We start from the raw sequence: 12,445 nt of genomic DNA on the forward strand, positions 1-12,445 counted from the left end.
TTTTCTATGCCTTACATACATTTTTATTACACAAACGTTGTTATGGAATTAAATATCATTGAATGGTAATTGGTTAACACATACGCATCTATCAATAGTAAACGGTATCACGCTGCAATAATTTAAGCAACAAGACCTAAAACATATTCTGATATCATTCAATGTTTCCCGACGTTGAAGGTTGCCATACGTACACGTATAAGTTCTGAACTGATAAACGTCACATGATTCATCACTTGAGTGAGTTCCCATCGCGTCATATCCTTATCGGAAGGCCCTTATCTGGAAACATGCCAAAAGTGCGATAAAGAATAATTTATTACTGATATAAACTGTAGTTTTGACGAAATTCTCATGAAGAATTTTGTCTTAAGCAATGTATATATAGTAAGAAAATGCTCCTGCGAATTTTTTATTCCAATAGCCCAATGAAGATTACAGACGTTTCACCAACATCAACTTATTGACATATCTTAATGTACACGTCTCATACATGGCGTATCTATCTGTAACTAGGACCTGGGAAGGATGGGGAGAACAAAACCAAAGGTCCTACCCACAGGTCTTCCTGACAACACAATCGAGAAATATTGAACATGGAAACATTTGAAACTTGCTGAGTCATTTTTACGTTTATTGCTAGTGCGCACGTGGTTACCTTGACCTAATATCTGATAATATTGGTATCCAATGAGCACAAATTGATTTAACAACTTCAAAATCCGTTGTCATAGCCTGGGCCTGGCCTTATCAATGATGTCCCCAGTCTTGTATAAATAGACCCCCGCGTTTGTAAGCCGGCAGCAGTTGAAGACTAGCTGTTCACGTGGAAAAGCCTTGGTCAGAAAGGTGAACACAGTTTCTTTATTTCTATGAAAACATATGGTTCAACAATATAATATAAAATTTGTACATGTACATATTCGTTTTCAAGCACAAAAAATACTTTTCATTAGGCGAAGGCTGCGAATATGCTGACAATTTACACCACTTGCCGATCTCCTGGTAGACTGATCGTGGAAAAATTTTCGGCAAGTTTTGTCCTCACAACTTTTTATTTGCAATAAGCTATTAGGAACATATTCTCAGACCAAGTCATCAAACATTTTGGGGTTTGACTCACTGTATATATTGGGAGGCTTTATTGGAGACAGCAGATACTACCTTAAGAACTATGATCGCACTGATTATGTTGCTGATTTCCCCAGATTATTACTATGAAGCTCATCATCGTCCTGTCACTGTTTTTGGGTGCTCTGGCACAGTGGGACCCAAACAACGTGTCCGGGCGACACACGGCCGTGCACCTGTTTGAGTGGAGGTGGGCGGACATCGCAGCCGAGTGCGAGCGTTTCCTGGGGCCCTACGGCTTCGGTGCAGTGCAGGTAAATACGTGGTACTATTATTATGACGTAGACCATAGTATGCCTGTAGACTTAGATTAGTTCTGTGTTACTTGTTTATGTGGGAAAATTGTTTGATTTATGTTCAGCTAAATAAACCACCGGAATATGAAATACCACATGAGCTTAGCTGACTACCTAACAAGGCTCTTCTAGTACAAACTGGTTGTGAAAAGAATTCATTCTCCTATATCCTACTTACCAAGGCTGTAAAACGGAAGTAGAAAGATGTGAACAGTAAGTTGCAATCAATCAGAAAGTGTGTAAGAAACAAAATCTGCAGCAAAGTGAACAATAGAAGACAATTCAGACATATCTTTCGCGTCCAAGGTGTCTCCTGCAAGCGAGAACCGTGTGTCCTGGGGCCGTCCGTGGTGGGAGCGCTACCAGCCGGTCAGCTACCAGCTGCAGACCCGCAGTGGGAGCGAGGCGGAGTTCAGGGACATGGTGAAGAGGTGTAACGCTGCGGGCGTCAGGTGGGTAAACTATATCGGTAACAGAACAGCTAAGGTTCCAATTGCACCGGCGCCCGTCAGGGGTGTAGCCCCCGGCCCGGCTCCGAAACCACAAATTTGTTCCGATGGACTGCCGGATACCGGGAGTATGTCGTCTATTTGTTTCATAGCGGGTCTCGGTTCATTTTAAGTCCGACTCAAATGCAAACCCGCCTCCCGCCCGGGAGCCGCAAGGTGACCCGTGGGCCCACGTAGGGGTCCCGCCCGAATATGCAAACAGCTCGTGAACTGTCCAACAGGACCCCTTTTATAATATCCAATCGGGACCTAAACGTTTATTAGTTAGGACGCATCTACACTGGAAGTGGTGAGAACTAGTAGGAGAACATCAGACTTAAGTTAAAGTAAGATAAAGTGAATACAGACAGAAACGTAGACCTCGCATATTCGCTTTTTTTCACATAGAATTTACGTCGATGCTGTGTTCAACCATATGGCAGAGGGGTCAGGGTATGGTACAGCTGGGTCCAGCTACAATGGGTTGGATTTCCCGGGTATCTACAGTGCCTTTGACTTCAATGATGCCAAGTGCCACACCGCAAGTGGAGGCATTGAAAGCTATAACGATGCCAACCAGGTTTGTAATTTATAGCTCCCCGATTTCAGTTTTGCTGAGTGGCTAGGTTAGCAGACACGAGGTCGCAGACTATATCGCAACATCCCACTGCCCATACCATTTTAAACAACTTAAATCACATCTGTACCAAAGGGTCATGAAAGGTAAATTTACCTTTCATGACCCTTTGGTACAGATGTGATTTAAGTTGTTTAAAATGGTACAACAGTCATCTTTCAAAACTACAGGTTACAGGCATGACAAATGGTCGATTACTAGGTGTCAAGATAGTAAATCCAATTAGATTGCGATGGTCGCTATTTTCATAATCATGGGGGAACACCTTTTGTTACATTAATATTTCAGGTCCGTAACTGCAAGCTGCAAGGAATGGCAGATCTTAACCAGGGCTCCGAATACGTCAGGGGAAAGGTGATTGGTTCTTCCTTATTTGTAGTTTGTTTTAACTTTCTGTAGAACATGTTACTTTCATATCGTTTAAGTACTCTATAGTTAAGCTAGGTTTATTGTTAGTGTATTTTTTTCCAGAGTCCGTACTGAGATTCAGCATCACGAAAGGGCCAGGTAACTATTGGATACTACTGACAGCTTAACTTTTGTTTACAGGCGATAGAGTCCTAAGTGCACAATAACTGCAGAATGACACAATGGTCTTTCTCAACATTGTCTCATTTTTCTTATCAACCAACACAACTTACAGATCTCAGAGTACCTGAACAAGCTCATCGACGCCGGTGTTGCTGGGTTCCGAGTGGACGCGTGTAAGCACATGTGGCCGGGTGACCTGCAGGCCATCTCCGGCAGACTGCACGATCTTTCCACGGAGTACTTTCCCGCGGGTACTCGACCTTTCTTTGTCCAGGTATGCTCACAATGACAACTGGCTGCGAGAGGCGTTTATCAGTGTAGACACCCTCTCATATTCATGTGCCAGTAGTAGGCATACTCTCATCGGCAACATCCTCACAACCGCTGCCTGCTCAAAGATATGCATGGGGCTAATGCATACGCAAGGTTTCGAACGTCTTTCTATTAATAAGGTCCATAGATGGTGCCAAGAAACCTCCTCGGTGCAAATTCACAGTTAAACTTTTGTGCTATGGTCACATTTCCAGAACGGGGCCCGGCCGTGATGTTTGCGGAAATGAAAAATAGTGCTTTTCAAGGAATATACACAAATTATGCTATGGCTATTTCTATTATGTTCTGCGTTTTGTTTGTCTTTTATGTTATAATTATTACTTAATCATGACTCTGCCCAAGGACATTGTTCTGCCATATTGCTTACAGGAAGTGATTGACGTTGGGGGCGGTGAGCCCATCACATCCGACCAGTACCAACACGTCGGCCGCGTCACCGAGTTCAAGTACTCAAAGTTCATCGGAGAGGTGTTCAGGAAGTGGAACAACCAGAAGCTGAGCTACTTTTCTACCTGGGGTGGGTATAAAATAGCTATTTGGAAAATCACCTGTACTAGTGGGAAGTATGATGACCACATAGGAATGGGATGTAAAATGAAGCGTTCCTACTCATCAAGAAAAAAATGATCGTATCTAACGATGATTCACTGCAGAAGCAAACTGTTTGTTAGTTGTTTATCGAATATTGAGAAATTAACTGATGAATTCGTACCTTTTTTTTAAATTTTCAGGAGAAGGTTGGGGCATGCTGCCTTCTACTAGTGCTCTAGTCTTCGTGGATAACCATGACAACCAGCGTGGCCACGGTGCCGGCGGTGCCAGCATCATTACATTCAGAGACTCCAAACTTTACAAGGTTCATACCAGTTCAATGAAAAATTGTATTCAAAACAGTATTCACATGACAATCACGTGGGGAAGTCCCTGCAACCAACTGTGATGACTTATCCTTGTGATCACGTTATCTGAGTCTAAATCATGCAAAATTGCATTTTCATGTAAACAGCTTGATTCTAGCAAGCTTCTAGTAGCGATTCCACTTTAAAGTCGGTCAACAACTTTTAGTCATACGAATATTGGGAACATCCTAATCCTGTTAAGTTATGCATATGTGCTGTCATGGGCAAGACCTAGAACTGTCTGTTGCCAAGGTGTTGAAGTTTTGATGACCTGTCATCCTCAGATGGCCAATGCCTTCATGATGGCCCATCCGTACGGCTACACACGTCTGATGTCCAGCTACTATTTCGACCCTCACGCCACTGACCAAGGTCCTCCCAGTACCAATGAAAACACCAACGGCGTCACCATCAACTCTGACAGCACCTGTGGAGGAGACTGGATATGTGAACACAGGTAAGTCAAACAATATTAGAAACTATATCATTAATGGCGATTGAAGCCTTCACAGTCGTGAAACTGCGCATTCAAATGTCATAGTAACTTGTACGCAGAAACCTTGTATGGACGTTTTGAATGGAGCTTGAAAGACACCATGAGGGGAAATTATTGGTTGGCCAGTACTAGTGTCTAACATGGTCACGCTGACTAGTCCTGAATGTCAGGAAAATCAAAATTGTGACGAGCAATGGCAGCAATTGCCAACTTTTTGAAAGGAAAATTCTGTTAGCGGTCACATGATATTTTGTCAATGAACCCATCAGCCCCTTAAATTTGTTCCCAGGTGGCGGCAGATTAGAAACATGGTGCAGTTCCGTAACGTGGTGACCGGACAGAGTCTGCAGAACTGGTGGAGTAACGGGAACAACCAGATCGCCTTCTCACGTGGCAACAAGGGCTTCATCGTCATCAACAACGATGACTGGAACATGAACGAGTGGCTGCAAACAGGTACGGTGTGCAGACTGTAGGTAGCTTTATCATTTCGGGGCACCATACACGGTACAGGCAAGGTTTGGCTTTTCAATCCCATGTTGCCTGGAGAAAAGGGTTCAAAGTCAAAGAAAATGAAGTGTTGACAGCTTTACTAGGCTGATGGCACCACGACGAATTGTGTCATAGTTATACTCCAATTTCTCTTTTTTTCAGGCATGCCAGCCGGAGATTACTGTGACGTCATTTCCGGCGACAAGCACAACGGCCACTGCACTGGCACGACCATTACAGTAGGAGGGGACGGACGGGGGCATTTCCACATCTCCAGCCATGCTGATGATGGTGTCATTGCCATCCACCAGGGTTCTAAGCTGTAAATCTAGAATGGAGATCATGTTTAAATACACTCTGGGGTAATAAATCCATTCTTATTGCAAAGAAAAAAATAAAAGAAATTGGTATGATTAACTAGTTGCAGAATGTTTTTATTTCCCTGTTTCACCTTCCTTGATCGCATCGATAGCCTTACTGTTGTCAAATGTTTTTTTCACTTACTAACTCACTCACTCGCTCAGTCACTCACTACCAATGTCTCCTGTACGGAATGGCACGTTTCAGACACGTGCACATTATCGTCTGACCTTCTTAGAACAGTCACATGCTTCAGCACCTGCAGGATTTCTCACCACGTCATAAAAACATCGGAAGACTCTGTCGAATATTCATATTTACCCACAAATTTTACAGAGATAAAATGACATTTATGTAACACTAATGTTTACAAGTTAACCCATTACTTACCACAGTAATCGATTTATGGTAAATTGTATTAATCGACGAAAAGCATATTTTCGCGATACACAAAGGTCGGTTTTCTGTCCAAGACACCTTCGCCCTTTTGTTCCTAGGCGATATCTTTGTTTTACAACAAATTTCCCAACTTACATTTTCACTTCTTTTTAAAGAAAGCCCAGTCTCTTGAATAATATTTTCATTGCTTTAACGTTGCTTTCTATATGCATGTTATGTCATGACGTTAGCACAAAGTACACAGCGAAATGACCTGAAGGACGAAATGATCTGCAGGACGTTAGGTGCGCACGCGTAGCCTCATTCATTGACTCCTTGAGTGCGGCAAAGCTTCCTTTCACAGCATAGAGTACCTTAGCCCATATGCATGTTGAATATCGCGGCGCTCCCCAAAAATAAACGCCGCCACCCCAGAGTCTACGAGGGAGGCTAGCGCACGCACATGTGTCACAGATGCACATGTTGTCGTTTTTTTCGTTAATTCAAATGTAGGGCCAATTGGTTGTCGGATCATTAGTGGCGATCCCATGGCCAAATAGAGTAAGGGATAGATGAGAGCTAAATAGACAATAGTAGAAATAGTGATGATGCACTCAAGTTTACAAGTCTTATGTTGACTCGACCTTGTTCGTCGTTTACTTGACTTGTGGCACTCCAGTTAACTTAAAAGGACATGTGACCATAAGTTGATGACATTGCTACAAATATAGACTGGAAGTTAACATACAATTAACATATTCAAACAACGTCTACCAATCGGAACCGCCAGAACTTGAAGGACTACGTGCGTTGTCACCCCCATTTTGGTCGGCCTTATCTTTTGTTTCCTCCAAAATTGGTATAAAAGAACGTCTCGCTCGTATGAGCCTCTCTGACTGACCGCAGTTCATTTGGCCGAGACTTTGGTAGCCAGGTGAGCGAATGTTTATATATATGGTAGAAACCTGACCCTGATGTACAACGCTTTTGTCGCGTTATGGCGAGAAAATATTCTATGACCTTTTCGTAACAGAATAAAGGTGTCTTTTTGGGTAGTATAACACTTAAAAGAACATTTGAATTCATTGACAACGTTTACTTGATTTTAGAGTCTTTGTTTTCTATCTTGATCGAAAGTTCCTAACCAGCTGTTAAACATTGTCTTCACAATTTTACTGACGATCACGTATTTCGTTTTACATAGAACATTTGTCTCTTCACTTTTGAAGAGAACCCTTTTGGGTTTCGACGTTATAGTATTACCAATGATACCGCAACTTTACACAGAACATCAACATGAGGCTCATCATCATCCTGTCGCTGTTTGCTGGTACTCTGGCCCAGTGGGGCGCGAACATGGAGAATGGACGTACCACTCTTGTGCACCTGTTCGAGTGGAGGTGGGCGGACATCGCAGCGGAATGTGAGCGTTTCCTGGGGCCCAACGGCTTCGGTGCTGTACAGGTAGGTGCAACAAAACATATGATCTTTTTACTACATTTCAATGAGTTATGTGCAGAGTGCCGCACTGAATGCTATCATCTTATATGCCTATACTTGCCATACGAATATTTCAACTATCGGCCGAATTAATGTACCAATAATCCGAGCCTGATATCAAACCCTAAAAATACTCACGACTCGACGGAACACTGACACTTAGGGATCAGGGCATCACTGAAGCATTTCTATATGTCGTATGAGGAGAGAAGGAGATAAGACTTATTAAGAGGTTTAGGAATATGACTAAGCTTGATCTGACTATATCAATGTGACAAACTCCCTGTTGTAGGTCTCGCCTCCAAGCGAGAACGCGGTGAAAAGTGGTCGTCCGTGGTGGGAGCGTTACCAGCCGGTCAGCTACCAGCTGCAGACCCGCAGTGGAAGCGATGCTGAGTTCAGGGACATGGTGAAGAGGTGTAACGATGTCGGCGTCAGGTGGGTGTCTGTAAAACAGGAACGCTAAAAGACTAGGACTCTGAAGGCCTAAGCTTGCTTCTCAACTGATATGAACTTAATTGTTGCTGTTAGTAACCGTTAATCATATCATTCAATTCTGTCTGACACCATCTATAAACTTGCAAAAATCAACTATTTCATTGTTACCAATCATTTCGTACTACTGGTAAAGCTAGAGCATGAAAGTGGGACCTAGAACCTTTGTTACTTTACACAGAATTTACGTGGATGCCGTGATCAACCATATGGCAGCTGGGTCAGGTTCTGGTACAGCAGGCTCTTCTTACAACGGAGAAGACTTCCCCGGGGTCTACAGTGCCTTTGACTTCAACGACGGCAATTGCAACTCCGGAAGCGGAAACATTGAGAACTATATGGATGTTAACCAGGTGTGTACTAACGTCTAACGAGTTTGAAATTGCATGTGGTCAAGGTCACTGCATCTTCCCATATGCTTCTAAGTCTTAATCCTCCAGTACATCCATAAGGGGGGGGGGGGGGGGGAGGGGGCTTGCGGTGGTGCCATTAGCTTTCTTTCCTTATACTTAGGAAACACAGGAACAAGATCTTCACGTATCGTTTTACAGAGATTTGTTTGATATCTCTTGCCTTAAAGATATAGATATTCTACAGTATGTGACATTCTCTTCCACTGACGCATATTCTTGTGCTACAGGTCCGTAACTGTAAGCTGGTTGGTTTACCAGATTTGAACTTGGGATCCGATTACGTCAGGGGCAAGGTAATGGACCTTTCTTATCATTTGAAGTTTATAATGAAACTCAGACCCTATCGCTAATTTGTCCTCACATTAGTTGTTATGGCAGCATGACAGTTTTTTATATATAACACATTGAATATGATATGGGATAATCTTAATACATACAACATTGACCATTGAAGTTACAAAATTGTCCAAACCTACAGTCACAATCACGTTCAACTTGTGAGCACTGGTTGACGACTGGGTTGACGACATGTCGTTTTTTTTATTTCACAGATCGCAGGATACATGAACAAGCTCATCGACGCCGGTGTTGCCGGGTTCCGAGTGGACGCGTGTAAGCACATGTGGCCGGGTGACCTGCAGGCCATCTCCGGCAGACTGCACGATCTTTCCACCAACTTCTTTGCCGCCAACACTCGGCCTTACATCGTCCAGGTATGCGCAAAATGAGAACTGGGCTATGTGCAGGAATTCCGAGTGCTAACAGACGAAAAGTCATTCCTCTTCTTGCTAGCTGCTAGACCTATTGGACTTGAAACATACATTAACGGGGTTAACACGCAGATTACGAGCTCGCCCACACTCTTCGTATTCTGATATTTTCGCGGACGTTTTGGTTAACGTTTGAATGTATGTTTGTTTGTCTTGGTGTGTGCCAGCCATTTTGTTGAATATTGTATGGTGATGTAGAAGTATCTGAATGATTTTCCCATTTACGGTTCAAGTCATCTATATCGGACCCGGGTATTGGAGCTTTCTTGTACACAACCAGACCACCAGACAGGGGAGACACAAATTTAGCCACGTTTGGGATTGTGTTGCCTGCATCAGCTACATATAACGGCGAGAAGCAGTACGTAAATTAGACGTTCTGAGGAAGATGTCTGATCGAAACGTAAGCAGACTTTACTGGTTGTTTAAAAGAAAACTCCAGCGTCCTAGGTGCTACCAACCTGATGAGATTATTTTCGATAACGTTAGTCATCGATGTCTCTTACCACCTTGGTGCTAACAGGAGGTGATTGACGTTGGGGGCGGTGAGCCCATCACATCGGGCCAGTACCAACACCTTGGCCGCGTCACTGAGTTCAAGTACTCCAAGTTCATCGGAGAGGTCTTCAGGAAGTGGAACAACCAGAAGCTGAGCTACTTCTCCAACTGGGGTATGTTTAGGATATCTATACTGGGAAGTTCCAGAAAGAGATGGCCTTCCATGACGTGCATGGTGTAAGATTATAGCATAAGAAAATTCGTCATATACAACAGGTTATTATCATCAGTTGCTGCGGGAATGTGTTCTATTGCAGAAATATTGCTGTCATTCAATTTTTTTTCTATTCATTCAAGAAACTGAACTCTAAGTCATAACAGGTGGTAGTATAAGGCTACATTTGCCAATGACCTTGGAATACACCACGAAGTAGGCATTTTACTCTCAGTGCAGTCGTAAATCAGTGATAATATCGAAGATTTCCTGCTACTGATTTTAATTTTGATACGTAGATGGCTATACGTTATAATGTAAGGAAACGGACAGCACGCTTATCTTTGATGTGCGATGGTATATCCTGTACCATTTCAGGCGAAGGTTGGGGCATGCTGCCTTCTGGGAGTTCTCTTGTTTTCGTGGATAACCATGACAACCAGCGTGGCCACGGTGCCGGCGGTGCCAGCATCATTACATTCAGAGACTCCAAACTCTACAAGGTAAAGACCAGTTCAAAAACTGTTTTATTTTACCTTGCATTACAAACTGATAACGTAGAAGTGACATGTGAAGTCAAATAAACACGACCTCTCATGAGCTATGCAGTCTGAATCGTATTCGGAGAGTCCATACTCTTTTGTACCATTTTAGGATAATATGTATTAATAACAGACTTAATAGATTTGTCGAAGACTAGAGACCCGAAGGTCTATACTAAGGATGATAGAAACAGCGGGTTTACGCTGGTAGAAACTGCAGTCTAATTGTCTGCATACAGATCTCTATAATGTCCATTTTATCATCATATCACCAAGTGTCAATACTATTACAGTAACAAGTCTCTGTCCACCTTCAGATGGCCAATGCTTTCATGTTGGCCCATCCTTACGGCAACCCTCGTGTGATGTCCAGCTTCTATTTCGACTCTCACGCCACTGACCAAGGTCCTCCCAACAGTAACGGAAACACCAACGGCGTCACCATCAACTCTGACGGCACCTGTGGAGGTGGCTGGATGTGTGAGCACAGGTAGGTCAACATTTCAGGGCACGCTAAGTTGTTGTCTATGGGTGTGACGTCAAAAATACTTTTTGTGTATTCACGAAACTGTTTCATGGTGAAAAGAGCGTTTGCCAACAAAGTTGTGGTGATTGTTTCATGATGTGCATCGAGTTGGGTAAATTTTATACGAAAATTGAGACGTGCTCTGGCTATTTACCAGCATTTAGTCATCAACAACGTTAACGTTTATTACATATTGAAAGCACCTGTATACGTAGAATCAGTAGCAAACTCTAAATCGTATCCCCATATTCGTATTTTTATCGTATGACACGGTTATCTTAATACTTGTTATTTCAGGTGGCGCCAGATTAAGAACATGGCGCAGTTCCGTAACGTGGTCCACGGTGAGAGTTTGCAGAACTGGTGGAGTAACGGGAACAACCAGATCGCCTTCTCACGTGGCAACAAGGGCTTCATCGTCATCAACAACGATGGCTATAACATGAACGAGTGGCTGCAAACAGGTACAATGTGCAAACTGTTGCGTTGATATATCTGAATCTCACGCCGGTACATATAAACTCAAGGAGAAGCACTTACTAGACTGGGGTACTAGTAGAACATTGGGCCGGGTAGTAATTGCAGACTTCTAGCCTCGGTCGCTGTTCATTATTGTCAGGACAGATGGTCGATGATTTACTGCGAATAAAAAGTAAAGAATATCACATGTGCTGGCTAAGATTTTGCTACAGACAATGTGGTCAATATGACAGTGTTTCATCACATACTCTTATCTTCATCTTTCAAAGGCATGCCAGCCGGAGATTACTGTGATGTCATTTCCGGCGACAAGCACAACGGCCACTGCTCGGGCACGACCATTACAGTAGGAGGGGACGGACGGGGGCATTTCCACATCTCCAGCCATGCTGATGATGGTGTCATTGCCATCCACCAGGGTTCTAAGCTGTAGAATTACATGGTCCCGAATAACAATGCATTTGCATCACAAATGATTGCAACGCATGAGTCTCAGTCTTGAAGTAAAATAAATCATGGACATGAAATCGTCATAGCATGTCTCTCTGTGTGTGCGTGTTTGCTTGAAGCTTTACAATGTCATTTACACTACTTGATTGATAACTAATGAATTAATTGATAATCAATAAATAACTATGAACATATATATAATTGATAAATACTCAATCTATTCAATAGATTAATACTATTAATCAATTTGGAAGAGTGTCCCTATCACTGGAGACTGCAATCTATAAATGAAGACGAGGCTCAAGTTAACAGATATGGCTGTTCGAAGTGAAAAGTGTATTCTAACATGTAGGCTAATCTTGAAGCTGTCAGCTGAAAACCGTTGTCAAATATCGAGGTTTGTAAGTGAGATATGAGAATTTAAAGTTTGACCCCATGGCCAAGTAACACTAAAGTTTATATAGGGTAGTGACAAGTGTAGGGCAACTTTGGTATCATTCGAAAAGTCTCTTCGCA

General features: G+C 42.9%; 2 protein-coding genes across 2 annotated transcripts; both read left to right on the forward strand.

Moving 5' to 3' along the window:
• Positions 1 to 678: 678 nt before the first annotated feature.
• Positions 679 to 12,017, forward strand: LOC118416713 (alpha-amylase 1-like). The gene is made up of 12 exons (XM_035821916.1): positions 679 to 849; positions 1,209 to 1,385; positions 1,734 to 1,879; positions 2,324 to 2,495; positions 2,841 to 2,906; positions 3,196 to 3,357; positions 3,786 to 3,933; positions 4,148 to 4,272; positions 4,600 to 4,772; positions 5,101 to 5,267; positions 5,466 to 5,629; positions 11,913 to 12,017. Exons 2-11 carry the CDS (start codon positions 1,218 to 1,220, stop codon positions 5,627 to 5,629), a joined length of 1,491 nt encoding a protein of 496 aa, XP_035677809.1. The 5' UTR covers positions 679 to 849; positions 1,209 to 1,217; the 3' UTR covers positions 11,913 to 12,017.
• Positions 6,869 to 12,017, forward strand: LOC118416712 (alpha-amylase 1-like). Its single transcript, XM_035821915.1, has 11 exons — positions 6,869 to 6,975; positions 7,329 to 7,505; positions 7,834 to 7,979; positions 8,218 to 8,389; positions 8,677 to 8,742; positions 9,001 to 9,162; positions 9,743 to 9,890; positions 10,310 to 10,434; positions 10,791 to 10,963; positions 11,297 to 11,463; positions 11,749 to 12,017. Exons 2-11 carry the CDS (start codon positions 7,338 to 7,340, stop codon positions 11,910 to 11,912), a joined length of 1,491 nt encoding a protein of 496 aa, XP_035677808.1. The 5' UTR covers positions 6,869 to 6,975; positions 7,329 to 7,337; the 3' UTR covers positions 11,913 to 12,017.
• Positions 12,018 to 12,445: the final 428 nt, after the last annotated feature.

The sequence above is a fragment of the Branchiostoma floridae genome, chromosome 5, assembly GCF_000003815.2.
Source record: "Branchiostoma floridae strain S238N-H82 chromosome 5, Bfl_VNyyK, whole genome shotgun sequence".
In the NCBI taxonomy this organism is placed as follows: Eukaryota; Metazoa; Chordata; class Leptocardii; order Amphioxiformes; family Branchiostomatidae; genus Branchiostoma; species Branchiostoma floridae.